The 26538-nt window shown below is 50.5% G+C and overlaps 1 protein-coding gene across 1 annotated transcript in view; it reads left to right on the top strand.

The window, feature by feature from the left end:
- The window catches only part of LOC140681610 (uncharacterized), a 54053-nt gene extending 27886 nt beyond the window's left edge, over nt 1-26167 (top strand). The window contains exon 4 of the mRNA XM_072921596.1: nt 25047-26167. Coding sequence (XP_072777697.1) covers nt 25047-25719 — 673 coding nt within the window. The 3' untranslated portion in view covers nt 25720-26167. The remainder of the gene's footprint in view (nt 1-25046) is intronic.
- The last annotated feature ends 371 nt before the right edge of the window (nt 26168-26538 follow it).

Below are 26538 nucleotides of genomic sequence, written 5' to 3'. Positions count from 1 at the left end.
CGCCCGAACAGGGACTCAGGAGGCTCCGAAAAAGGCTCCCAAATTACTTTTAGAGTAACGGGGAGCCGAGTTTGAGTCGCGCAACGAAAATTCAGGTCCAAATCGCCTCATGGCGATGGGGCCGGGATCCCAAATTCACTTTTTGTGAACGGGGATCAGGTGGAACGGAGCAGAAGTCTCCAAACTCCGAATTGGGCCGTTTCCCAACGGGAGGAAAAAGACTCCTCGCATTGTTGTTTGTTAGCGAGAGTCCGTTGGAGCAGTGGGAAGACCTCAGCGTTCACAAAGGACCCGAACGGCGGGTGTGGACCTGGCTGGGGCCGGAAAGCTGGAGCGGGATTGCCGCCTTGCCGAAGAAAAGCGAGGAAAAGCAACCCACGGAGGTTGGAGGTAAGCCGCGGAGAGAGAGAAAGGGTGAAAGTTCACCATGGATGGGAATCTGAAGGCTTCCGTGTGGCTTCTCTTTCATATTCTCTCAAAGAGAGCTTAAAAATTAAAGAAGCCGATTTAGAGCAGTTGGTCCTGTGGGCAAGAAGCAGAGGCAAGCTGCAAAAGCCTTCGCTGATTTTTAGTGAAATCGAATGGCAAGAGTTGGGGCAGCTGCTTTGGGACGCAGTGATAGAGGGCGGAAAAGACAAGAAAACACTGTTGGGGCATGGAGGCATTTGGAAAAAAGTTTTACATACCCTGCAAAGCATGCCTGCGGAGAAAAAAGCAGCGGAAGCCGCAATTCAGGCATTTGAGCAATCCACATCAGAACAGACAGAAGTTCAGAAGCCATCTCGGGTTGAAAAATTCTTTAATGTTTGTAATATGCGGCCAGTGCGGGGGCAGAAAGCTCCAGTCAGTCTCTCTGTCAGGGATTTTGTAGCTCATTTGGAGGGAAGCGCAAAGCCAGGAGTGGGGCCGGCTGACATGGGACAGAGTGGACGCATGGCCGCGGCCGGGGTGGAAGTGTGCTCGCAAGCAGCGGATGTTAACAGCTCGGCGGTCCCGCGGAGGGAGGCAAACCCGGAAGTGGCCCTGTCGGGTCCCTTGGGAGGCAGGGAGACACCTGAGGAGGCAGGCGGAGTTGGTGACGAAACAGGGCTGAGTCAGGAGGAGGAACTCAGGGGCGGAGATTAAGGCGAAGACCAGGGCGGAGAAGGGAGCGAGGCGGCGTTGGCCCCTCGCCCCCCCACAGCGGCCGCGGCAGCTGCAGCAGGTGCGTGCATGTGCAGAGGCGTGGCTCGGTGGTATCCGCCAGCGGCGGCTGCGGTGGCAGCGGTGGCGGCAGCGAACAATCCAGCACAGCTTGGAGGGGCTGGGCACCCCAATGCAAGCGGGATGGCAGAAGCAGCCACCCAAACAACACCAGAGCAGAGCCCTGAAAATGCCAGTTCCCACTCCACCACGGTAGCGCTGCGCAGCCCACTCCCACCGAGTTCAGATTCTGATGACTCAGAGCCAGACTCTCCTGTTGTCAATTGTAGCAGGAACAAGCGTTCACAAAACAAGATACAAAGGCAAGAAAAAGTTACAGAAAGCCCTTCCTCGTTCCTTGTGGAACGGGTTGGCAGAACTAAGGCAACGGGCTGTGGCAGAGAGCAGCAGGGTGCGGCGGTGAGCACCGGCCAGCCGCCCGGGCGGACCGCGGAGCGGCAGCGCGAAGTGGCAGCGCGGAGCGGCAGGCGCGGGGCCAGGCAGAGCGGGGCCGGCCAGCACCGAGCCTGAGGCGGCCCCGGGGCGGAGCAGACTTCGGCCGAGAGACAGAAGGCTCCTTGTTGCTGAGCAACAGCGCGAGGAGGGAGATGGGCATTCCCGGCCGCGGCAGGGGCATCTCCTCTTCCCTCCCCACAGTGACGCAGCAAGGACGGGAGCAAGGCGGCGGCGCCTCCCCGCAGCACCCAGCAATGGTGGCGGAGACGCTGCACAGCCTGGTTCCCACGGTAACGACAACCCCGAGAGCAGCAGTGCCACCGATGGCGAGATGGCAACACTACAGCAAAAATTTCAACAGCATTTTTCCAATTCCTTGCAAGAGTCAGAAGACATAATGAAAAAGTATAGCAGTACCAATTGTTTTCCAAGATACCAAAAAGGATGAACATTATGCAAATCAAAGTTATTTCAAATACAATGTGGATGAAAATCACTGTAAAAAGATAGAAATGTTAATAATGATTTAATTGCCAAAAATGTCTCTGAAAACAAAGATTTGAGAAAAGTCAGTCAGATGGAATGTTGGCATTGAGTTCACAATTTCTGGTTTTGAGTTTTTATAGATAATAAGATAGGTAATGATGATTTTTGAGTTTTATAGATAATAAGATAAATGATGATTGTCAAGTTTTTGTAGGTAATGATAAGATAAGTAATGATTGTTACTAATGCTATATGAATGCTTTGACAAGATTGTTTTAAACTATTTTAAACATTTCTTGTTGATAGGTTGATCATATAATGTAAGTTGTCTGATTTTTGTGATAAGAATTATTATTAAGATGTTAAGATATTGAGGTGTTGTTTTAATATTTACAGTCAGTTTTCATATGTTTTATGGGTTTTTTAGGTGATTGATTGTAAGATGTGTTTTTCAGGATCCTGTGTGTTTGATTTTTTAACTACTCATGTGTTTTCTTTATTCAATCTTCTATGCAGCTGCAGTTCATCTTCTTTTAAAAATTTATAGTCCAGGTTCTGGTTCAAGATTTCAGACTTCAAATTTTCAGATTTTTGAAGAAAAGGTTTGTTGTATTTAGAGAATTTTTGTTTTAAAAAGAAATTTTAGACAGGTTCAATTATTTGATGTTTTGATAAATTTTTAATAATAAGGTTTTTTACTTATAACTGTTATTTTTAAGACTTTTGTTTTAAACATATCCTCCAATTAGAGTTCGAGCTCTGGCCAGGCTCTGGCTCTACGTGGATGGTGTGATTGATCCAGGTGTTTTCTGCATCAAAAAAGTATTCAAGTCCTTTTGGCTTGACAATTTGACCATACAGGACAGCTGAGCCTCAAAGGGGGTTTGGAGAAACATGATCCGGACATGTTTTATCCAAATCTCTGTTGTTTTAAGGTTTTTCAGCTGCTGCAGACTCTGGGATGACAATTTGATAGTGTAGCACTTGGTAACTGTGATTTTATATGTAATATTGATTGTGTATTATCTGATTGATTTTTTTTTGTTGTTAGTTTCTTTACTATGTGCATTGTTTTGTTTTTAATGTTTTTTCATGTTTATAACAAAGATGTTGATATTTCCATTTCTTCATGCAAGTTTTAGGGAACAGAATTGAGAGAGGACCCTCCAGTCCCAGTGGGGGTGTTGGGTTTGTTTGTGTTTTAACAGGTGCAGAATCTGGATGGATTTCAGTGAAGAATGTGGAACTTATCAATTGCAAGAGGGCACTGATCTCTCCACAAGTGGATCAGAGGATGCACAGCAAAAGTGGATTGTGCAAAGATTTGTGTTTCACCCAAAGAAGATTGTGGGCTTTGAGGTTTTTCTTTATAAGTGTGTTTTTAATGATGTTATAGAATTTTTTTTGCTAAGTTTTAATAAGTTTTAGTAATGCCTGTGATTTTTCTGTTCATCTTGCCATTGTCTTTCAATGGCAAAAGAAAAAGAGGGAGGTCCCAACGTGGATCAACAGAAATTCTACTTGAGTGAGTGTTTTTACCCGTCCAACGAAGACGTCTGGGCAGGACAGATGCTCTTGCTGCATTGATACGAAAAGGCAGAAGCAGAATTTTAAAAATAGATGAAAAAAATATCAACCCGCAGTGATAACAACGTGAACAACAACATTTTGCCTGGAACATCCCTGATGAATCCAGTTCTGATGAAAATTAATTTTGTAGAGTACAGAAAAATAAGTTGAAATATTATAAGTGTGAAGTTAGTTTTATCAGAAGTTAGTTTATTCGAAGTTATAGTTTATGTTTAGATTTAAGATTGTTTCTTTCATGTTAAACAGGGCATTCAAAAACCTGAGAAATATGTGGTGGGTCTCAATGTTTTTATTAAGCAGTGTTTTGGTTGTTGAAGTATCTGGAATTCTTGACATTGACAAGAGAGAAAATATGTGGATCACTTGGGCCAAACAAACTAGGCAAGATTAATTCTGCCTGCTGTTCTAACCCCTTTTTATACTTGTTTAATTGGAGTCTCGTTGGGTCCCATTGCAGAGTTCAAAACTTGGACCCGAGCTCAAATAAATCTAAATAGCACTCTGGGAGCGCAAGCTGTTGCATTTGTGCAAAACCTTAAATTTACTGATGACAGTTTTCAAGAATTTGGTCTTTTGGGTTCTGTCCCAGGAAATTACTGTTTGATATTTGGATCTTATGCTACCAGACCAACTCAAGAAAATGGAAAATTGACAGATGACGACACTTGGTTGTCTCCCAGATCACCATTGTATTACAACTATTCAGAATATTGTAACAATTCGACTCAATCTGTGACACCGCCAAGAGGTGGTGCAGGAAAACTGCCCCCAGGAACCTTCCTCATTTGTGGAGACCGAGCCTGGTCAGCAGTCCCTCAAAATGCTAGGGGAGGCCCATGTTATATCGGTAGGTTGACGCTTTTTGTTCCCACCATACATCAGGTTCTCGAATTGCCTCAGAAGACTCAACGAGCCAAACACAGTGTTCTCTAAATGGACACTTCATTTGATAACTGGCTCAATTTTTTAGGTTTTTCTGGCTGGGTCAAAGACTTAATTCGTTTTGGTATTGTACTTTTTTTTATCTTTACAGTTATTTTAATTGTTATACCGTGTTTTTTACAGTGTGCAAAAATTAGTTCATTGCGCCTTCACTCCAGCCTGAGTAGCTCAAAAGAAAAAGAGGGAATTGTTGCAGCATTTTTGAGAGAAAGAGGGCATGAATTGTGAAAGTTGAGCTACTCCAGGCTAGGCCTCAGGTTGAGGCCTGGTGGGGCCTTCAAAGCCTCTGACGCAGTTAGAAATTCAGAGCTTGTGGCGCAGATAGAAAATAGTCTTAAGGTGTTGTGGGGACCACTGGGTGTGAATTAGTATAGGTTTTATGGTGTAAAGTGTATGCCGTTTTAAGGAAAAGGTAAACAATGTTAGCCTACCAATCAGAGTGTCTTTGTTTCTGTAAACTATGTGGAAGCTTATATAAACTACCGCCTTATCGTGAATAAACGGAGAACATTGCATTAATCATATTGATTGGATGTGCGTTTGTCTTGTCCAGTTTCCCGTTTTTCTGAGATTCCCTGGCTTTAGAATCCCTCCCAGAGAAACTGGGACTGGATCTTAGGAAGAAGAGGAACCCCGTGGAGTGCCGGATTGAGGGATAAGAGTGCCCAAGAGCATCCAGGATTCAAACCTGCTGGGTTGAGGGATTAACATTCCAACAGCACTCAGGGTGTAGATACGTAATGTAGACTGTTTGAAAGTAAAAAGTATCTTCTTGTTGTATGTGAGAGTTAGTGAAAAATAAAAGTGAGTAAATGTAGATGAATGGTAGTATATGTAATGTAGATTGTTTTTTATGAGCTTTTCTTTATCTCCTTGGAGAGAGTGTTAGAGTGTTTCCTGGCAGTCAAAAAGAGAGTATTGCAGAGAAAAATTCCTCACTTGCTGTCCTCCCCCTGCCCTCAACTCTATTCATATTTTGTCCATTCCCTCTTCAAAATACAGATTTGTAAAACTCATGCTCTGTGTCCTCATATGGCCTTCCCAAATCAAACCTTGGCTTCGTTGCAAATTGCATTGCACTAACTAGCATTGCCTTAAATTTGTTTTGGTGCAGGCAGGGTCACTTTGGAAGTAAGTTGTTGTTTACTTTGTTCCTGCAACCTTTTCAAGCTTGTGAATGGAAAAATTGTGATAGCAAAATAAGTCTTTATTTTTGCACTGTCAGCTGTGAGTGGCTGGTAGCCTTGGTGGAGGGTGCCCTGAATTACAGGCCTGCAGAACACGCATAACAAAAGGAATTTACTTTGTAAGGAAGTTGAAAAAGGGGGGAGAGGTGATTGGCAGACTCACCTCTCCAGGATGTAGGATTAATGTTAGAAAGTGGACTGATATGGGAATGTGGCTGCTGAAATGTGAAGAGAGAAAAAGAAAGAGATAGAAAGGGAGAGGGAGAGAGAGAGAGAGCGAAGGGGAGAGCGAAATACACCCCCAAGGTCCCCTCAGCCACAGCTATCTGTAAGTTCTCCCCCATTCCTGCTAGGCAGAGTGACAACAAGGAGGGGGGGAAGTGGGGAAGGACAGAGTTAAACCCAAGGCTGTGAACAGGACCACCAGTAGAGATAAGATCAAGGCAGAGATAGTGACTCTCACAAAGTGGTCTATTGTCTTAAGCAAGATTTCTTTTTTCTTTCTGATTGCTGTTGTAAAGAAGAGAAGGCTTTTGTTCTGAAGACTTAAAGTCTGTAAGACTAAAACAGTTAAATGTTACCCAAAAAGTAAAAGGCAAGAGATGTGATACATCTCATGTTAAAATTGGCCTGGTCTTTTTTATTTAACTAATTATAGCTCACAGGAAGAAGAATTGGTCTCTGCAGCTGTTAACACAGCTGGATACAAGAAGAAGTGGCTGTAGAAAAAGAGTTTAGTTAAACTCAGAAAGTTTTAAAGAAAACTAATGGTAAAAGTTCATGCAGTATTGTTTTTCTTTTAACACTGTGCTATTAAGAAATCCATTCCAGGTACCACTGAAGCAGCAATCCAAACCATGGAAAGAGGGTGAATTCATGCCAGCAAAACCAAAGGACTTGTGAAGAAACTTGAGGAATGGACTATCACATCTAAACCGGGTGATACCAAATTGACTTCCAACCAGGACTGGGTGGTAATGGTTTGGGAAGACCCAAATGATCCAAGGCAGGTACAAAGAATAACACCTCACTGAGAAATAAGGCAAAGCTTGCATCACTGGTTCTAAGCCCGGCCTGAATAAACCCTGAGACGCCTCCGACACCTCCTTGGCAGAGGAACACTGCCACTTCAAACAGGAGGATCGGGAGTGTTTCAGTCAAAGAGTTCTTATAGCCTGGCCTCAGCCTGTGGCTTGTACAGGGAAGAAGGGAAATTGCCATCAGTACTGTACTGTATACTTTATGTGATTCATCCCAATACTGGACACGCTAGCTGGGTTACAAGTGAATGTTCAAATTATGGGAATAACTGGCATTGTAGCTCACAACATCTATGTTCTTGTTGCAAGAGGTATCGAGTACTGAATCAATTCCCTATACAGATAGAACCCAAAATCACTGAAGTAATAACTTTGTTTTGTGGATGGATTATTAGTGCCTGTTGAGTGAGAGATACCTGAGGAACCGTGGGAAGCCACAGTTAAGGAGTGTCGAAAAGGACTTGCCTAAAAAAATGAGTAAAAAGGAGTGACAAGGGAAACAGAGGGCAAGCCTGGACTGAGCACTGTACTCACCACCGAGAAGATCACACGTACCTGCTGTGGGAAGCAACCCCACAGGCAGGGAAGGTGGGGGTATAAGCCATGCCAGACCTCTGTCATTCCTGTTTCTGTCTCTCATTTGTTGTCTTTTCCCTTCTGAGATACCAGCAAAATCGTGTCCCAAATGCTACAGAAAGTATTACACGGAAAGGAACCAAAGTTCCTTTTTGTTACACACACCCATGTCAACAGCCACAGACCCACCCAAACTGAGTACCTGCAGGCAAAATGGGGAAAAATATTGGATTACAAGGAACTTTGGAAAAAGTAGTAATACTTGGGGCATGGAATGTCCAAAAGGAGAGAGATGAATTTGTTTTACATTTGATCTTAGAAATATAGTCCAAGATTCGGTAAAGAGACAATTAGTAAAAAAAAAAAAAAAAAGGTAAAACCAGCACAGCAGTCTAGCTCTGTATTAACCCCAAATGATATACTGCATCGCATTATAGGACTCCAAGCAGTTATAGAGGAGATAACAAACAAAGCTGCTCAGGCACTGGAATTAATATTGAGTCAGCAAAGCCAAACTATAACTGCAGTGTATTAAAATAGGTTGGCTTTACGCTATTTATTGGCTAAAGAATTGGGTGTACAGATTGTTGAAAATAGATGGCAATGAGGGCGTCATCCTGGAATAAACAAAGGATATCAGAAAAAAATTATGACCCTGGTATCAGTCAAAAACAACCAAAGGGAAAATAATGTTAAAAACTAACAGGTGGGGTAATGTATTGAGAATGGGATGGTGGAAGAAATTAGGATTCTTCCTTTTATGTGTTACAAGTGTTTTGATATTTCTTCTTTGTTTAATCCCATGTTTTATTTGATTACCAACAGAGTCCAAAGAATGCAAGAGGATAAGAAATATTGCTCAAGCCAAATGATTTATAAAGAATAAGAGGAGAGATTGTGACAAATGCATATTTATAATTGGCTTTTCACAAGTGTTACAATGAATATTATATGTGTCATGTTAGAAAGTTTATGCTGTTCCATAGGATCTCAATTCCATATAATCCCGGTCCAGTTTGTCCCAGTCCATAGGATCCCAGTCCATATTTGATCCCAGTCCCTATTTTATCCCAGACTATATTTGATCCCAATCCGTATTTGATCCCAGTCCCTAGTTGATCCCAGTCCATATTTGATCCCAGTCCCTATTTTATCCCAGACTATATTTGATCCCAGTCCCTATTTGATCCCAGTCCCTATTTGATCCCAGTCCCTATTTTATCCCAGTCCGTATTTGATCCCAGTCCCTAGTTGATCCCAGTCCATACTTGATCCCCGTCCCCATTTTATCCCAGACTATATTTGATCCCAGTCCGTATTTGATCCCAGTCCCTAGTTGATCGCAGTCCATATTGCGAGGACGCTGGACTCCAGGACGCTTTGGGTGGATGGAGACGAGAGATCTCTGGAGGCTGCCCTTAGAATATCTGGTTTATTAGAGAGGGTGAAAGGCCCTGCTTGGAGTCACCAGACCTGACCCGTGGCAGGCCTGAGGGCGTGTGGGAAGGGGGAGGCAAGGGGTAGAGGGAGATAAGAGAGGATCCCAAGAGGATGTTCCAGGAGAGGGGCAGTTCCAAGAGAACAGAAGTTCCAAGAGAGCGTCTGGCTCCTCAGGGACTCCTTGTCAGGGGCTTCAAGGTGGGCTGGAACAAGACTCAGGCCAATGGGGTCACAGACTCCTGATGCTTCAGGGGAGGGTTACGGATGTGGGATGAACCATACATTGGGGTGAGATCCAACAGTCCATTTGACCCTTGGACCTACCTGTAGGTAAGGGCATTGTTCAACCAGAAGGGTGGATTGTCTTCGTCCTGGCTGTACGATTGTGTTCTACTTGTGCAGTAACTACGGTTTGGTATGTCACAACTTGTTACCATCTCAGTCTCTGTATTTTCTAAACCTTTTGCCAGGCAGTCATATTTATAAGGCTTTCCTGTTTGAGCTTCCCCAACACATATGATCCCAGTCCATATGATCCCAGTCCATATCTGACCCCAGTCCCAATTTTATCCCAGTCTATATTTGATCCCAGGCCATATCTGATCCCAGTCCCAATTTTATCCCAGTCTATATTTGATCCCAATCCATATCTGATCCCAGTCCCAATTTTATCCCAGTCTATATTTGATCCCAGTCCATAGGATCCCAATCCACATCTGATCCCAGTCTCTATTTGAACACAGTCCATAGTTGATCCAGGTCTCTAGTTGATCCAAGTCCATATGATCTCAGTCCCAATTTGATCCCAGTCTGTAGGATCCCAGTCCCTATTTTATCCGAGTCCCCTGTTGATACCAGTCCATAGGATCCCAGTCCATATTTGATCCTTGTCCGTATTTGATCCCAGTTCAGTTCATTCCAGTCTGTAGGGCCCCAGTCCCTAATTTATCCCAGTCCTTAGTTGATCCTAGACCACAGGATCTCAGTGCATATTTGATCCCAGTCTCTGGTTGATCCCAGTCTATATGGCCCTGCACACATTCCAGAGGTCTGGAATTTCAGCTCCCAGCCAGGAAAAGACATTCCCTTTGCCCTCAAAGGCAAAGCTCTTGAGAAGGGGCTGAAAGCCAAGTGGAGCAAAATGCTACAGAGACATTTCCCTGCTGGCCTCCATAACTTCAGCTCTTGAACTAAGAATTAAAATAATAATTGGGAAATAAAATAATTAAAAAATCAGGGGTGGGTCATTGGGGGCAGAGGGGGCAATTAAATTAGAGGAGGATTCAATTAAATCAGGGAAGGATCTTTGGTGGTCCCTGAGGAAATTAAATTGCGGGAAGGTCTTTGGAGGTCCCCTGGGTCAAGGGAGACAGGGAGAGAGAAACAGAGCAGGCAAAGAGAGGTGGGAGGGAAAGGAGGACACAAACACAATCAGCTGAGAAGGTGGTGCCCTGAAAAACAGAACTGCCACGGACTGGAGATGAACGGCAAAGAAATCACTAAGTCTGAAAGTTTTATTTGCTATCAAATACATCCCAGCCACCCAGCCCCACACAATCCCCATCCCACCTCTCCAAATCAGGATCCCACTTCTCCCAATCTCCTCCCAAACCCATCTCACCCTGGCAGCTGTGGATTCGAGTGAGTTTGGTGTGGGATTGGTTTTTTTTGAGGTGGGAACAAACAATTTGAAGAGGGATTGAGGCTCTGTGGGTTAAAATTAATTTGTTTTCAGTGGGATGTGAGCGGTTTTGAGGTGAAAGATCGATCCCTCTTGGCTTTTAGAGTGCAGAGAGATTGAGAAGAGAAAAAAATTAAGGTCAACATGAAAGGAGAAGCAGCCAGGTGTGTTCCCAACATGGATGACAGGGAATGTGGGTCACCAGGGCTGTGCCCAATGTGGGTTCTCCAGTGGGGGATGGAGTTTAGCTCTTCTCGCACTCGGGGCACTCGCAGGGCTTCCCTTACCGGTGCCTCCGTTGGTGTTGGGTCAAGTTAGATCTCCTGGAGAATCTCTTCCCACACTGGGGACACTCGTAGGGCCTCTCCCCAGTGTGGATGCGCCAATGTCTGATGAATTTTGAGTTTTCCAAGAATCCCTTTCCGCAGTCGGAGCAGCAGAAGGGCCTCTCCTCTGTGTGACTCCGATAGTGCCGGAGGAGATGGGAGCTGGTGTGAAACCCCTTCCCACACTCAGAACACTCATAGGGACTCTCCCCAGTGTGGGTCCTCTGGTGCCTGATCAGGTCAGAACTCCACCTGAAGCCCTTCCCGCACTCTGAGCACTTGTGGGGCTTCTCCCCATCATGGAGCTGCTCAGGGACCCCCAGCTCCGAGCTCTGGCTCGATCTTCTTCCTGCCTCCCCGGCCCAGGGTGGGTCTTTCCCCCTCAGATCCCCGTGATCTGCATTTGCAGCCCCTCCTCCTGTGGGATCTCCGGGGCTTTTCCTCCTCGTCGGGTTCCTGTGCTGTGGAGCCGCTCAAAACGGCCTCTTCCACCAGGTACTCCCACGGGGATTTGTCCTCCCTGCTCTCCATCCTCAGCTCCTGCCCTGGGGGAGGAAGGACAAGGAGAGGATGGGATTTGCCTCCGTGCCACAGGGAAGGGCAAGGAGATCCCCCCAGAGCGTCCCCGGCAGGAGGGCACCGGCAGCGGGGCTGTCCTGCAGCCGGGGGCTGTGCTGGGCTGGGAGATGGAGCAGGAGAGAGGGGGAAAGGGGCACTGACTTCCTCCTCACCTGCCTGGGGGTCCTGGGCCATCTTCCTCACAGCCTCCTCCTCCATCCAGCCAAAGTTTGGGAGTGGGAAATCCTGGTGTGGGGAAAAACAAGGTGTGAACACCTTGGGTTGGGGATTCCTCCTGCCCAAATCCATTTCCAGAAGTCTCCAGGTGTCCATAAAAACCTCCAAAAATCACGAGTTAATAAAAAAAGCACCAGGAGTGTCCCATTTCCAGTCTCATCCCTCTGAGGTTCTGGTGTCCCCCGTCTCAGGGCTGCAGGGGATCCTCATGGGCCCTGGGGATCCCCCTTCTCCAGGGTCCTGCTTAGGGATGCTGGGGGGTTTTGCAGTACAAGGGTCCCCCTCTCCAGCCTCCCCCCAGTCCAGGCACTTGGTGCTCCCCCCTTTCCCCACCACCCTGTCCTGGTTTAGGGCAAGTTTGGGAGAAAATCCCCAAAGGGGGTTTTCTAGAAAGCAGATTCAAGCAGCCTCTCCCCCAATCAGTTTGGGAAAATATTTCCTTGGAGAAAAATAAAAAAAAACTGTTTATTTAACAGACAAAGCATTCACCAGCACAAAACATGAACAATATTAAACAATAAAACCTGTTGTTGCTCCAAAAGAGATGACAAACTCAGAAAGTCCCTCCGTGGGCTGCAGCTCGGCTCACTCAGGCTCTGATCAGTCCCTCCATGGCCCAGGCCCAGCCCGGTGGGCCACAGGTGTGAGCTGCCGGTGCTCTTCTGGTGTTCAGTCCAGAGCAGGTTTAAACAGCTCCAGAGAAAAAGGAAAACCACAGCCCAGGGAACTTCTCTGCCTCAGCGAGCTAAAAACTAACTAAAAGCAAAGGAGAGCTCTGTCCCGCTGTCTCTTGGCAGACAACTGATACCTCAGGTTTAAGTTTTTCTGTTCTGTTTCGGTGTGCAGCTTCTAGATTTATATTAAGTGTTCCTGGGATCTTTTCACAGGGTGGTGAAGACAAAACAATCCTGTTCTAGCTGGAGAGTCAAGGACAATCTCTTCAAACTTCAGGCCCAAAGCACAAACGACAGGAAAAGCATAGGGCAGGCAAGCAAGGAGGATGAAACTTCATAATTTGAAGCTATTAACTGGGCAGTTAAATCCTGTATGCAAACGGACTAACACTTATAAAAATGTGAGCTCTCATGACCAAGCCCTCTTTTGCTTCCATCTCGGAGCCATCCCGGCAGAGCCCCGACCATGGCTCCGGTACTGCCGGGGTGTGGCCTTTGAAGGCACTTCAATAAATATCCTCTTTATTCCTCTTGGCTCCGTCTGGCCTCTGTCCCAGCTCCTTAAGGCATCTCAGCAGCCCAGGAGCCGGAATGTGGAGGGGTGAGTGCAGCTCCTGAAAACAAACTGCGCGCTTCTTCCTCCCCCTCTTCGCTCTCAGAACCAGCCCTGAAGGTGCAGAACTCATTTCGGGGCCAAACGGACCAATGGGGGTACGAGCATCGTGAGGTCACCCCAGGACAGGCCCTGCCAGGCTCAGGGGTCCCGTCCCCGCCTCATCTCCGGCTGCCGGGGGTCCCCCAGCTCCGGTACCGCCCCTTCCCCTCTGCCGCCCCGGGGGTCCCACGTTCCGCAGCCCCGGCTCTCACGGGGATCCCCAAAACCAATGTCCCGCCCTGTCAGCACCGGGCCAGCCCCGCGTGGTCCCCCCGGGACCCTCCGAGGGGCGATCACAGCTCCTCTCCCCCCGAAAAAGCTCCTCTTGGGGAGCCCGGAGGGATCCGGGGCTCGGCATCTGCCGGCTCCGAGCGCTCTCCAGAAAAATCCTCCCGGAGACCCCTCGATAGCGCCGGGGCGAGCTCGGCCTCCCCCTGCCCTGCGGCTCGGGGCTGGGGCGATGCTGGCGGGGCAGGGGGTGCTGCAGCCCCGGCGTGCGGGCGGTGCGAGCGGCGGGATTCTCCCGCTCCTGCTCCCGCCGCTCCTCCTGTCCCTCCTCCTCCTCCCGCAGCCCCTCCGCTGCAGCCCGGAGCTCTCGGGCACTTAAGCCACAACAAGCATACCTTGTGAACAAAGGAATCACCCTTAAAACTACACTATTGCATATTCATATATCCTTCATGGTTATGCATACATTCTATTTAAAACAAGAAACTCTTGTCTGTTATATGCCAGCTGTTTCCTTTAATCCCCATGGCAAGGCCTGAAGAAATTAGCTTCTTCTGACAAGAAAGCCATAAATTCCTCTTCTCTGGAAGATTTAGGCGTTCTGTGATGGTTACGTCAAAGCGAGTCTCTAATTCCTTAAAATAAAAAACAAAACACATAAGGAGTTTCTATTTTAACTACTAAAGCTTCATTTTAACTACAAAACTACATTTACGATGCTATTAAAATGTTAATACAGCACTACGAATCAAACTAACATAATACATACAGTAACTATGCGCAAAGAGCCATATATTATGTGTTTTTCACATTGAGTGCCTCCTGGATTGCCCCCGGAAAGAGCCCATCACTGCACGGAGCCACGTCTTTTCATTTGTAAATGAGGTCTTTCTTTCTCTGTCATCTGTGGTTTCTGCAGCCCCGGCTGCTGCTTCTGGCCTTTTAAAACTTTAAGAATCTTTTTGTACAAGCACAACTGACTTGATGTATATTTTACATAAGGACGAATTATTCCATAACATATATTACAATGGGTATGTAGAGATCCCCCTGCAGCTCCATGGGGATGCAGAGATCCTCCTGCAGGTCCGTGGGGATGCAGAGATCCCCCCGCAGGTCCGTGGGGATGCAGAGATCCCCCTGCAGGTCCGTGGGGATGCAGAGATCCCCCTGCAGGTCCATGGGGATGCAGAGATCCCCCTGCAGCTCCGTGGGGATGCAGAGATCCCCCTGCAGCCCCTGGAGGAGCCAGGCTGGAGCTCGGCGATGCCTGAGAGGAGGCTGTGACCCCGTGGGCAGAGGGGCCCCGCTGGAGCAGCCTGGCCTGGCAGGACCGAGCCCGTGGCACAGTGACCCACGCTGCAGCACTTGGAGGGGGCTGTGCCCCAGGGCATGGACTCGGCTCGGAGAAGTTCCTGGAGAAGTCTCGGCTGGGAGAGAGCGCAGGGTGCAGCAGGGAACGACTCCTGTCCCTGAGCAGAGGGAGAAGCCGCGGGGGATGAGCTGAGCACGGCCCCATTCCCTGTCTCCTGCCCTGCCGGGGGAGGAGGTGCAGCTGGGAGCAGGGAGGCGTGGGGAAAGCTGCATTTAAGGCTCTGCACTGACTTCTCCTTATCCTGCTCTGAGTCTTGGGAGTTTTCTGCCAGAAATCTCTCCCCTCCCCCGCTCACCCACAGGGCTTTGGGCAGGTTTCCCTTTTTGGGGGAAAATGAAAGCGAAGCACCGATGCACTAATGAGGGGCAGGAGAAGGGAGGCTCCCGGGCTTCCCGCAGAGCCGGAGGCACGGAAGGCGCAGGGCCGGGAAAGCCGTGGCGGGAGGTGCGGAGAAGTTTGTTTGTGTGGGCAGCTCAATCCCGCCTCGGGCCCGGGCCCGTCCCGGGGCTGTTGCTCATCTCCGGCTTTGCCCTCACGCAGCGCGGGGGGCCCTGAGAGCGCGGGGCGAGTCTGGGCCGTGCGCAGAGCCCGCCCCGAGCTCGCTGCCATTGGCCGCTGGTGCCGTCAGTCGCGGTTGCGGCGCGCTGATTGGTGGGAGCGGGGCGCAGCACGGCCCCGGCGGCGGGCTGAGGGCGGCCGTGGGCGGGCAGCGGCGCCATTGGCGCCGGGAGCGTCTGTGCGGGCCCGGGAGCGGCGGCAGCGGCCGGAGCGCGGTGAGGCGGCGTCGGCGGAGCTCGGAGGCGGCCCCGGCGCAGGTGGGAGCCGCGCTGGGTTCTGCGGGGGCTCGGGGCTGGCTGCGGGCGGAGGGGGTGGCAGGGGGCTGCGGCGGGTCGGTGGTGCCGCGTCCGGCCCGTGCTGGCCCCGGGCTGAGGGCGCGGCGGGAGCGGCTGCCCGCGGTCTCCTTCCCGCCGGGGCCTGGGCAGGAGCCGCTGCCGGAGCAGCGCTGGCTCGGCCCGGCTGCTGTGGGTAGGACAGAGGGGGCTGCCCCGCGGCCGGGAGCGTGCGGGGAATTCCCGTCGCCGGAGGTTTCTGTGGCCGGAGGAGAGCGAGGAGTCCTGTAAAAGTGACTTTATTGCCGAGCAGGGGGAGAGGCCGTGGGGCATTTGCCGTGCGCTCTCTGCCATGGTTGTAGTCCGCAGCCTCCTTTTTATCCTCATTTTCCCGGCCGCATCTCCCTCTGCCTTTGCCCACGGGCTGAGGTCCTTGGAAGGTTCAGACTTCCCGATGCGCCTGCTGCCTGTCCTCGTTAATATGCACCCTCCTTTTGTATACCAGCCGATATTCATGGCTCTGTTAAGCCTTTTTTCTCCTGGAAGTTCGGGAATTTAGCGGGACTTTGAGAAATTGTGTGGCTCAATTTGTGAAATTTATTGGAACTGATGGTTTCCCCCATTACTTCCTTATCTACACGTGCCTGGCCCTATCTCCAGGCAGATTCACTCCTTGACTCTGTTTTGTTCTTCCCGGGTCCTCTTTGGTTTTGGGATTATTCTCGGTGCCCTCATTCCCTGTCCTTTTGTAGCCGTTTGTGGATCAGGAGGCCTGGCTGCCACCTGCATCCCCTGGCTCAGCTGCTGGATGAGCTGCACTGCCAAGGTGTGGAGCATGGTAAAAAGATGAGAGTTGCTGCAGCACAGAAGAGGAGAAGCAGCATTCGTTTAACCCCTGGTGTGCTGGGGAGCCACGAAAGCGTGTCCCATTCCCATCCTTTTCATGTTAAACTAATACATAAACTGCTCTCCTATTTCCTTTGTTATCTTTTTCAGCACTTTACCTTTGTCATCTCTTTGCCAACAGCAGTTTGGGCCATTTAGTTTTCCACAGACTCCTGTTTTTTTCTGCTAACAGATAATCTGATCCCATCCCGTGGTGAAATGTTGTGTTCCTCATTGGAGTGGCTTGGTCGGCAGGAAGGTCAGGAGCTGGAGCTGTCTGGTTGCTTCTTCTTTTGAGGACAGCTTTTAATCTAATGATGCCATTGAAATGATAAATGGGTTCTCTGCCTCCTGATATGAATTGGTTTGGGTTCCCAGGGGCTGGTCCATAGTGTTGTAGGATTTGTTCTGGTGGCCCTTCATCTTTTCCCCATTTCTGTGTGCTCCCTCAAGCTGGGGCTGCATGAATGACTGCATTTTTCTAAATACAGCATCAAATACTTGAATTCCAACTAATTTCCCTGAACTTGTTCTAGGAAAAGCCCCAGTGTTGTGATACACCCTGTACAGCACAGACAGGGGCAGCAGATGTTGGAGTGGGCAGGGGGATGATCCCCCCCCTTATTTTAGTGAAGTTTTCACAACATTCTCCATTTGCTGTTTCCCTTTGCAGCCTCAGCCATTTCTGTTGCAGAGTCAGATCCTCACCATGGGCTCTGCCTTCAGCCCTGCAGATTCCATCTGTGCAAGCAGGAGAGCTTGGGGTGAGGGGTAGAGGGAATCAGCCAATTCCTGCCCCAGGCCAGAAGAGCCAGGTACATTTTTCCCCACTCTGCCCCAGCAGTGCTGATTTGCATTTCTAAAGCTCCTCTCCCGGGTTCCTGGAATGCAGCTTCTCTTCCGGAGCAGCCTTCAGCAGCCTCACATGTGGCCCCCCCACAACCTGCTCTTTTTTTTTTTTCCTTCAGATCATGTGTTTACTGTTTATGGGTAAAAGGGTCACATTTAAATCTCTTCTAGTTTTGCGAAGTGCAGCCTAAAGGTGAACGTTGAAAAACGCAGACCAAAATTTTGGTATCTCTAAGAGCCACATAAAACACAGACAAAAAAATTCCAAAGCAATTCACTTTCTTCCCCTTCTCTTCGGAGTAAAAACTCATTCTCACATCCCTACTGAAACCTAACCGGCAATATAGAAGTAGGATTATTACAAAAAATACTCCAATGCTATAAACTTTGCACTGAAACTGCAGGAAAAAGAAAAACTCTACCACTATGTTTAGTGGAAGAGTCAAGGCATTCCTTAATTCTGGCCAGGATGTGCTGCAGAAATCATTCCATCCCCACAAAGCCCGGGTGTGCAGAGAAAACCGTTCCATGACACATGGGTTTTACTTGATTTTTCCCGAACTTGATATAGTCTGAACCAGTCTAAATCCACTGGTTTAATGTTCTGTAGTTTCAAGTTGTGCAGCTTTTAGTATTTAGTTTCCTCGTGGCCCCGGATTTCTTTGCTTCAGCTGTTAATGAGGTGGGAAGTGCTGGATTTCCTTCTCAGCCTTTTGCAGACCAGGTGTCTGCAGCCCTGGCAGTGTCTGGGGTAGGTGTTGGTTGCTGTTTGCTGCTGGGGTTGATGTTTTGCTGCTGGGCGTTATCTTTGTGGGTATCTTTTGGGCCATTCCCAGTGTGTTGAGATGTTAAACTCATCTCCATTGAGTGGTGCAACATCCCTTAGCAAAACCTTTAACATTTCTTTCCCCAGGGCCAAGGCAAAGCAAGCCTGAGTAGAGAAATGAAAGGTTAACAATGTTAAAGTCTACGAGCTGGTGTATTTTCCATCAATGCCATGGCAGGCAGGGCAGTGTGTGAGTGTAAGTGAGAGCCAGAGTGGAATTGTGCCGTGCTCTTGCCCAGCAGCTGTGGCAGGGCAGGCCCAGAGAGCGCTGAAGCTGCAGCAGTGGCAGCAAGGGCTGTCCCCGGTGCTGGAGCTGCCAAAGGAGGGTGGCCAGGCCGAGGATTTCAGCAGAGGATGTGTAGGCAACCCCAGGGCCTTGCCCCGCTGTGGAGCCCTGGCTGCTGCTGCGCTGCCTTCAGTGCAGCTCAGTGGGGGCCTCCCATCCTCCTGCTGCAGGCGGGAAGTGCAAATCTCCGGGGCTGCAGAGACCTGGAGCCGAGGCTGAGGGGTCCCCCCGTGCTCAGCTGTGCTGGCGGCTGTTTCTGGCCTCGGGGCCACTTGGCACGGGCCACGCCACTTGGCCACCAGTGGTGCTGCTCTGCACTCCTTAGGCAGGAGCCGATGTCCTGCTGGGATGTTGGCAACAGCAAAGTGCCAAGGCAGGCTCTGTGCCAGCCCAGCTTCCTGGGGGTGAGATTGCACCAGAGACAGGATTGTGGCCACAGACTGCTTCAAATGTGCATCCCTTATCTCCACCCTGCACTAGGTGGAGAATTCCCAGGGTAAGGAATTCCCGAGATCAATTCCAAGGGGAAATAATTGAATATCTGCCCTGGGTCTCGCTCTTCTTCTTGCCCAAGCCAATGGCAAAAGCCGTACCCATGGCATCTTGGTTTCTATCTCCAGCTTCCAAAGGTGTTTCTTTTATCCCCATTCATTCTTTGTACCCAGCCTGAGCTCTGGGGGTGCCAGGGGTTCTGGAGGTCCCATTGTATTCCTAAAGCTGCCATAACCCCCTGGAGGATCTTTCCTGGAAAATGAGCTCTGCTGTCTGAGTCTATGACTTCCACAATCCCTTTTATATGAATTATTTCTTTCAGTGGCTGCTGAGCAATCAGAATTTTTTTGCCCCCCTGTTAGGTGAGATGGTGTCACCAGAAGATATTGAAGCCTTCCTGCTCAGGGCATGTCAGTGCCAGGCTCTTACAAGCACACACAGCTGTGCCGGTTGAGCTGACCATGGGGGGTAACCTGGGCTTTGTCTGATTCCCTTTCCTCAATAACAGCGTGTCTTGGAACTCTTTTCCCTTCTGCTGCCCTTGAAGAGCCATCCCCAAAGACATTTTCTGCCTCAGGCCAGGCAATGTCTCCTGAATCTCCCCCAGGCTGGGTCTGGAGCTGTGTCACTTGAATGCAGTGCTGGGTTTCTTCCCAGCCCCTCTGGGGGCTGTTCAAACAGGAGGCTGGGTTAAACCCTTCCCCTGTCCTCAGTTCTGAATCCTCCTGTGCCACTGAACAAGTTTCACACTGTAATAACCGAGCGCTGCTCATCCATTGCGAGGCTCTTTTGGTTATCAAAGCTTGAACTTGATGGCAGACTGGAACAGTTGGAGATCCTGTTGTCATCAGGTTTTGGGCCTCGGTTCCCGTTGAATCTGTGGCTGCACAATTCTGCAGGCAATGAGGCCACTCTGGCCACTGGGTGAAACATTTTGGCCCAAGGATTTCTTTTGGCATGGCCCTGTTGAACATTCCCCTACAATTCCAATTTCTTTTCTGAGTCTGGAAGAGCCAGAGCTGAGGAATCAATATTTTTGGTTTTTCATTTTCTCAAGTTTTATTCACTTTCTCCTGTCCATACCACAGCATGGAGGCTTTCTGAGTTTTAAAAGTCCTACAATGTTCTGGCTGGAAGAGAGAATCCTCAATCCAGGCTGTGTAATTCTCTATTAAATCTCACAATTGTCGCAGCTCCTTTTTGGTCCTGGATAACGTTACTTCTGAGATTGCCCACACCTTCTCTGGGTCATTCAACCACGAATCTTCAGTCAAAATATGTCCCAAATATTTAACGTTTTTCTCCACCATTTGCACTTTTTTTTGCAATGCTCAAAAGTTGTTTTTTATCTAGAAATTTCAGCCATTTCACAGAGGCTTTGTCTACCACTTGTTCTTGTGCTCCTGATTGGAGCCATCTGATTCCCTGACTGGCAGGATAGGAGTGCTGTAGGGAGACATCCCTGGCTCCAAAAGCCCTGCCTTTAGCAGGGACTCCATACCAGGCTGTGAGCCCTTCCTTCCCTCCCCTGGAACAGGGTGTTGCTTTTAGCCCCCACTTGTCCTGGTTGCTTCCAAGTAATTTGGAGAGGATCCAAATTAAATTTTCCCTCTGGGGCTGCCCACACCTCTGGGTTCCCTTCAGCACAGGCCTTGCCAGACATTTGACACAAAGGTACAGCAGCAATAGCCTCTGTATCACCTTTTACAATATTACAATGCCACCATCAAATTCCTTCCTAGTTAATAACAATCACAGAAGGAAGAGAAAGAAATTAGTTTATTTCAAACCTATCCCCCACAGCTCCTAAGAGTGATTGAACAAATGATACCAGCTCAGCTTTTCCATTTATTCCCTTAATAATGAAAACATTCCTTTACAATGTTCCCCCCTTAGGTGTAAGATTCAGAGTGGATGGAGAGGCCCCTGTGTCCATCAGGAGAGGCCTCCTCTGGATGCAGACCCAGCCTGGATGTTCTCCAGGGCTGCAGTGTGGTGGGTCCCCGGTGGGATGGGAGCTCAGAGAGCCCTGACAATCCATGTCCATGCAGGGGTGGACTCGCTCCTCCTGAGGATGCTGCTGTCTGTGCTTGCAGTGTCCTTGTGGGCTGCAGCTGGAGCCCTGACTCCTTCCCAGGGGCTGTTTGGGTGGGCTCTGCCCTGGCCAGGAGGGCAATGCCTCTGCCAGGTGCTTGTGGCCGACGCCGTCCCCTGGGTGCTGGGGCCCCCTTGGGCCCTGGGGTTGGTCCCTCAGGGGCTGTGGGAACTCTGCCATGGCCTTTGCCTTCAGCTTGGCCTTTTGCTCATCCCTCCTTGCCTTCAGCTGCTGTGCCTTTGTGCCCAAGTGCTGCAGGGCCTTCTTGTGCCACTCCTGCAGCCCCGGTCACTGCCTGTGGGTGCTCATCCTCTGAGAGCTGCTGAGCTTTCTGCAAAATCTTTCCTTTCTGCAGGGACCCAAACCGAATCCTTCACAGAAAATCCTGATCCTTCATGTACCATCATGTCATGTTTTGATGCTGGCACAATGCCTGTGTCCCCATGGAAATCCAGCTTCCCAAATAAGTGCTGTGAGATGCAATAAGGAACAGAGCAGAGCAGGCCTAAGCTTAGAAATAAAGGAGAAAGAACTTTATTAAGCTACTACTATAATAAAAGATACACACTACATCCAGAATTAAAACCTTCCAAAGCATTCCTCCTCCCTGCACCCAAACTCCAACAAATCACAGTGGGACACAACTTGGACCCTCAATCAGGTCATCACTTTTCAGATAATCAATACTCAGTCTAACAGGGGAGAGAGGAGTCTCTCTTGCGCCACAGACCCCCAGGAAACACAATTGCCACCTCTTGTGTTTCCATGTCACACATGGCACTGCCCAGAGAAAATGTGCCCGTGTGACACTCTCCTTGCCATGTCACAGTGCCCTCACCGCCGTGCATGGACAGACTGCTCATAGGGATCCTTTAAGGATGCTTTGCCAAGGAACAAAAGAAACAACAGTTCAGTTTTCATTTTGGGAACACAGTCCCCCCCATTTTCCTCCTCCCCTGGGGCTGACGGTGCAAACGGAGATCTTCTTCCTGAAGACAGAGGGTATCACCACACCCTCCTCAGCTTTCCTCTGTTCCCTCCATTCCTGTGCTGGAGTTTGCTGAAGCAGGTCTCTTGGCTCACCATTGCATCCCCCTAAAATGCAGTCTCTGTTGCAGGAGAAACTGGTTCAGTCAATGGCTTACAAGAAAAGTCCAGCCAAAAGCCACTCCATCATCTCCCCCCCAACCTGCTTTCCCTAACATCTCAGGTCCCAGACTGTCTCTTTTCTCTTTCAAGTGGAGGAGGAGTAATATTTCACGAAGCTTTCATTTCCCAGGAAAGGGTTAAAAGTCTTGGACTGCCCTGACTGCTGAAATCTCAGCCCAGACCCCAACTCCCAGGGCTGGGCACCTTCCCCCCCCTTCTCCTTCTCCTCTGCCAGTGAATTTCCAGGTGCCTTCAGGCTCTCTGTCTGTTTCCCTCTGGTGGTGTGGGGGCGTGGGGAACAAAGACATCTCAGGTTTCCTCCCCCTGGCCTATCCCTCCCAGGCCGCAGGGCTTCCATTCCCCCACCCAGCCCGTGGTGGGCGGGGGAGAGTCTGCACTCTCCAAAGAGACAGTTCTGCTGGGAGTTCTTGCTTTGAACCCTGTGTTCTCAGAGGCGTGCCCATGCCTTCAGTGGCCACTCCCGGTGCCAATATCCAAACCTGACCACTGATTGCTTTGAGACCGGCTGCCTGAGAAAATTCACTTCCGTGTCCAACCATGAAAATCTGCGTTTCCAGATGTTGCTTTGTTTTGCTCCTTGTGCTCAGGGTCCCCTGCACAGCCCGTGTGGCAGAGCCGGTGCCTGTCCTGCCGCAGTGTCCAAAGGCGGCCCCCCCGGCGGGCAGGGCCGGCAGCTCCCCGGGGCCGGGCAGCGGCCGGGGCGTCCCGCAGCCTCCTGGGGGCCGGGGGCCACTGCCGGCCCTGCCTGGGGCTGGTGGGCTCAGGCAGCGCCCGGCGCTGAGCCCCGGCTGCCCCACAGCCCCGGCCCGGCCCCGCAGCTCCCCACAGGTCCCCAGCCCTGCTCCCGGTCCCGCACCTCTGCGCCCGCTGCTGCCGCTGCCCACCACAGAGAAACCCCTGACATCCTGACCTCCTGCTTTTCCTCTCCTGGAAACTGGGAATTCAAAGTATCAGCTGGCAAATTGTCAGGATAAGGCCCTGCTGAAAAACATCCCCATCCTAAGTATTTTTCTGTTCCTCCTCTTTTCCATCATCCTTTTTCTTACCACATAGATTCCTCCTGCCACTTCTTGCCTGAACCATATTGCTGCACACTCCCCTTCACCCGATCCCTTCCCAGCGCACCAACACCATCCATCCCCTGTTGTTCAAATCCCTTCTCCCCTTCCCTTATTGCCCTCCCTGGGTGTCCATGTCCTTAGTTACCTCTGGAAGAATGTGCAAACTACCTCAGCATTCTCCCAAGGGACCCTTCAGAGACATTTTGGGGACATCCTCCCTTTGGCCAGGACCCCTCCCTGGCTTTCCCTTTTCTCCCCTCCATGGGTGCCCTGCCATGTTCACTCCCCAAAGATCCCAGGGCACTCACTGATGAGATTTTCAGTGCTCTCTCCCTGCTGACTCTTCACAGACCCCCCTGATGTGTCACTCGTCTGTCTCCTGGTCACTCCCGGGTCCCCAATCAATGCCCGTTGCCGCCGCCAGCCAAGGGAGCCGATCACCCAAAGTGGGTGAGGCACCTTCAGCTGCACTCCCTGCCCCAGGGTGTGCGGGAAAATTGACATCACCAGAGGATTCTGTCCACAAAGCAGACAGAGGAGTGCTGTGAAATTAATTTCATTTCTAAAAATGGGAGAGGCCATGGGACATTCCCCATGGGATCTCTCCAATTGTTGGAGGACACAGCCTCCTTTTAATCCTAATTCTCCTGGCCACATCTCCCTCTGCTTTCCCCATTGGCTGAAGTACTTGAGAGCTACAGACTTCCCAATCCACCTACTACATACTCCCTTAATATGCTCCCTGCTTTTATATAGCAAATGATATTCATGGCTCTGTTAAGTCTTTGTTGTTCTTCTGGAAGTTCATGAATTGAGCAGGGCCTTGGCTGAGCAGCAGTCTATGTCATCAATTAATAACATTTTCTGAAACCGATTCCTTCTCCTGTCACTCCCTTGTGTACAGCTCCCTGGCCCTCTGAGCCTTCCCCAACTGGACTCCCCCCCTCGGCCCCATCGCCCCCGCGAGGGGAATTTGGGGAGGTGGGAGTGGGGCAGCGCCAAGGCCGGGCCCCCCCGCGCTGTCCTGGCGGGAGCGGCTGCAGTGGGGACCGAGTGCGGGCGGGAGCGGCCGAGAGCCCAGCGCTGCCCCAGCCCGACCTGCCCCAGCCCCATCCCTGCCCCTCGGCTGGGATGCTGTGGGTCTGGGGGGAAGAGGGAGCCGGCAGTGGGTGCTGGGCCTGGGGGCAGGAGGAGAAGGGAAGGAGAAGCAGGCTTGAGGAACAGAATGGTCAAACGATGCAGGTGGCAGGAGAGGGTGGGATTGTGCAGGAGAAGTAGGAATGGCTGGAGGAAGAGGAGTGTGAGGAAGAATAGAGACACAGGAGGAGGAGAAGGAGCAGAAAGAGGAAGCAGCAGAAGGTTCCACCCCTCCCTGTATAAGCTGTCTCCCCCCAGCCCCAGGAGCATTTCTCCCCCCACATATAGCAGGTGACTGTGGAGGGGGATCCAGGATTTTCACGGGATGAATCTTGGTGTTTCTGAGCTTTCTTGGGCTAAATGTTGGTCCTTTGGTTTTATGTGGCAGCTGAATCTTTATGTTTTGGAGGAGGTTTTTGCTGACTTGTGATGTTTGGGGAGTTTTTGATCTGTACCTTAAAGTTTGTGGGATTTTTGGGCTAAATCTTGGTGTTTTGGAGGTTCTTACAGACACAAGATTCCCAATGACTTCCTGAGATGAACTTGGGCAAGGAGGAATCTCCAGTCCAAGATGCTCTCGTCTTGTTTTTTTCCCCAAACCAGGATTTTTCATTCCCTGGGTGTGTCTGGATGGAGGAGGAGGAAAAGTCCCGGAGATGCTGCAGGAGGAGGAGCTGCAAACCCAGCCCAGGGAGCTGCAGGGAGGAAAGAGCCCCCCTGAGCCAGGAAGGCGGGCGGAGATCCAGCCGGGGCTCAGAGCTGGTGGAGAAGCCTCATGGCAGGGAGAAGCCCCACAAGTGCTTGGAATGTGGGCAGGGTTTCAGCTGGAGATCCCATCTGATCCGGCACCAGAGGATCCACACTGGGGAGAGGCCCTACGAGTGTGGGGAGTGTGGGAAGAGGTTTCGGACCGGCTCTGATCTCCTCCTACATGAGCGGATTCACACAGAGGAGAGGCCCTTCCGCTGCCCCGACTGCGGGATGGGCTTCAAGCACAACTCCCACCTCACCAGGCACCGGCGCATCCACACCGGGGAGAAGCCCTATGAGTGTGGGGAGTGTGGGAAGGGTTTCAGAGACAAGTCTGGCCTGATGGAGCACCAGGTGATCCACACTGGGGAGAGGCCCTATGAGTGCTTGGAATGTGGGAAGAGCTTTGGGCGGAGCTCAGGCCTGAGAATACACCAGGGCATCCACACAGGGGAGAGGCCCTACGAGTGTTCCCAGTGTGGGAAGAGGTTTCGGACCAGCTCCAATCTCCTCCTACATGAGCGGAGTCACACAGAGGAGAGGCCCTTCCGCTGCCCCGACTGCGGGAAGGGCTTCAACCGCAACTCCAGCCTCACTGTGCACCGGCGCATCCACACCGGGGAGAGGCCCTACGAGTGTGGGAAGTGTGGGAAGAACTTCTCACAGAGCTCAAACTTGACCCAGCACCAACGGAGGCACCACTAAGGGAAGCCCTGTGAGTGCTCTGAGTGAGGGAAGAGCTTGGAGTGAGGGAAGAGAGTGAGGGAAGAGCTTGGAGTGAGGGAAGAGAGTGAGGGAAGAGCTTGGTGCGCTCCTCCAGCTCCATCCCCCATGGGAGGATCCGGGCTGGATGATCCCCAGTGACCCCCGTTGGGCAGAGCCCTGGTGCCCCCGTATGGGGAATAAAACAGAGAGTAAAGCAATGGAGCTGATAAAGGGGCCCGATATCTGAGGCCTGACTGAGCAGAAACTGTGGGAGACACCGACACAGTTTAAGTCTCCCTGGGCAAGAAGTGACCGAGCAACGTGGTGTGAGACTTTGTGATAAAATAATGTTACCAGGTGATGTCATGTCACGAAGAATGTGTAACCAATGGGAAATTGTTACCAAAAACAGAGCCCTATATAAGGACCCTACAAGTAAATCCCTGTATAAAAACCTGGTACACACAATAAAATTGGCTTTGGTCTAATCTCGGATGTCCCCGTCTCTCCCTGGTGGATAACCCTGTTGTGGGTGATCCCCGTTGGGTGGGGGGAAGGTGTTGGAGGGATTTCTTTCCCTTCTCCTCGTGCTGCCGTGGTTTGGTTGGTAATAAATTCCCTCCCTGTGCCCGGGCTGGGTCTGTTGTCCCGGTGCCGCTGCTCGGGGCGGGATCTCTCCCGTTCCTTCTCTGCACTCCCGGGCCTCTCCTCAGCCAATGAGAGAATGCGGTGGACAAGAGTCAGCCAATCAGAGAGAGCGGCGCTGATGACTCACCAGTTGCCGGGCAGACCCGCAGCAGGCAGTGTTCCCCACCCGGA

Source organism: Taeniopygia guttata, chromosome 37, assembly GCF_048771995.1.
Source record: "Taeniopygia guttata chromosome 37, bTaeGut7.mat, whole genome shotgun sequence".
Classification (NCBI taxonomy): Eukaryota; Metazoa; Chordata; class Aves; order Passeriformes; family Estrildidae; genus Taeniopygia; species Taeniopygia guttata.
Note: the sequence above shows the minus strand (reverse complement) of the source record. Positions and strands in the feature narration are given on the sequence as shown.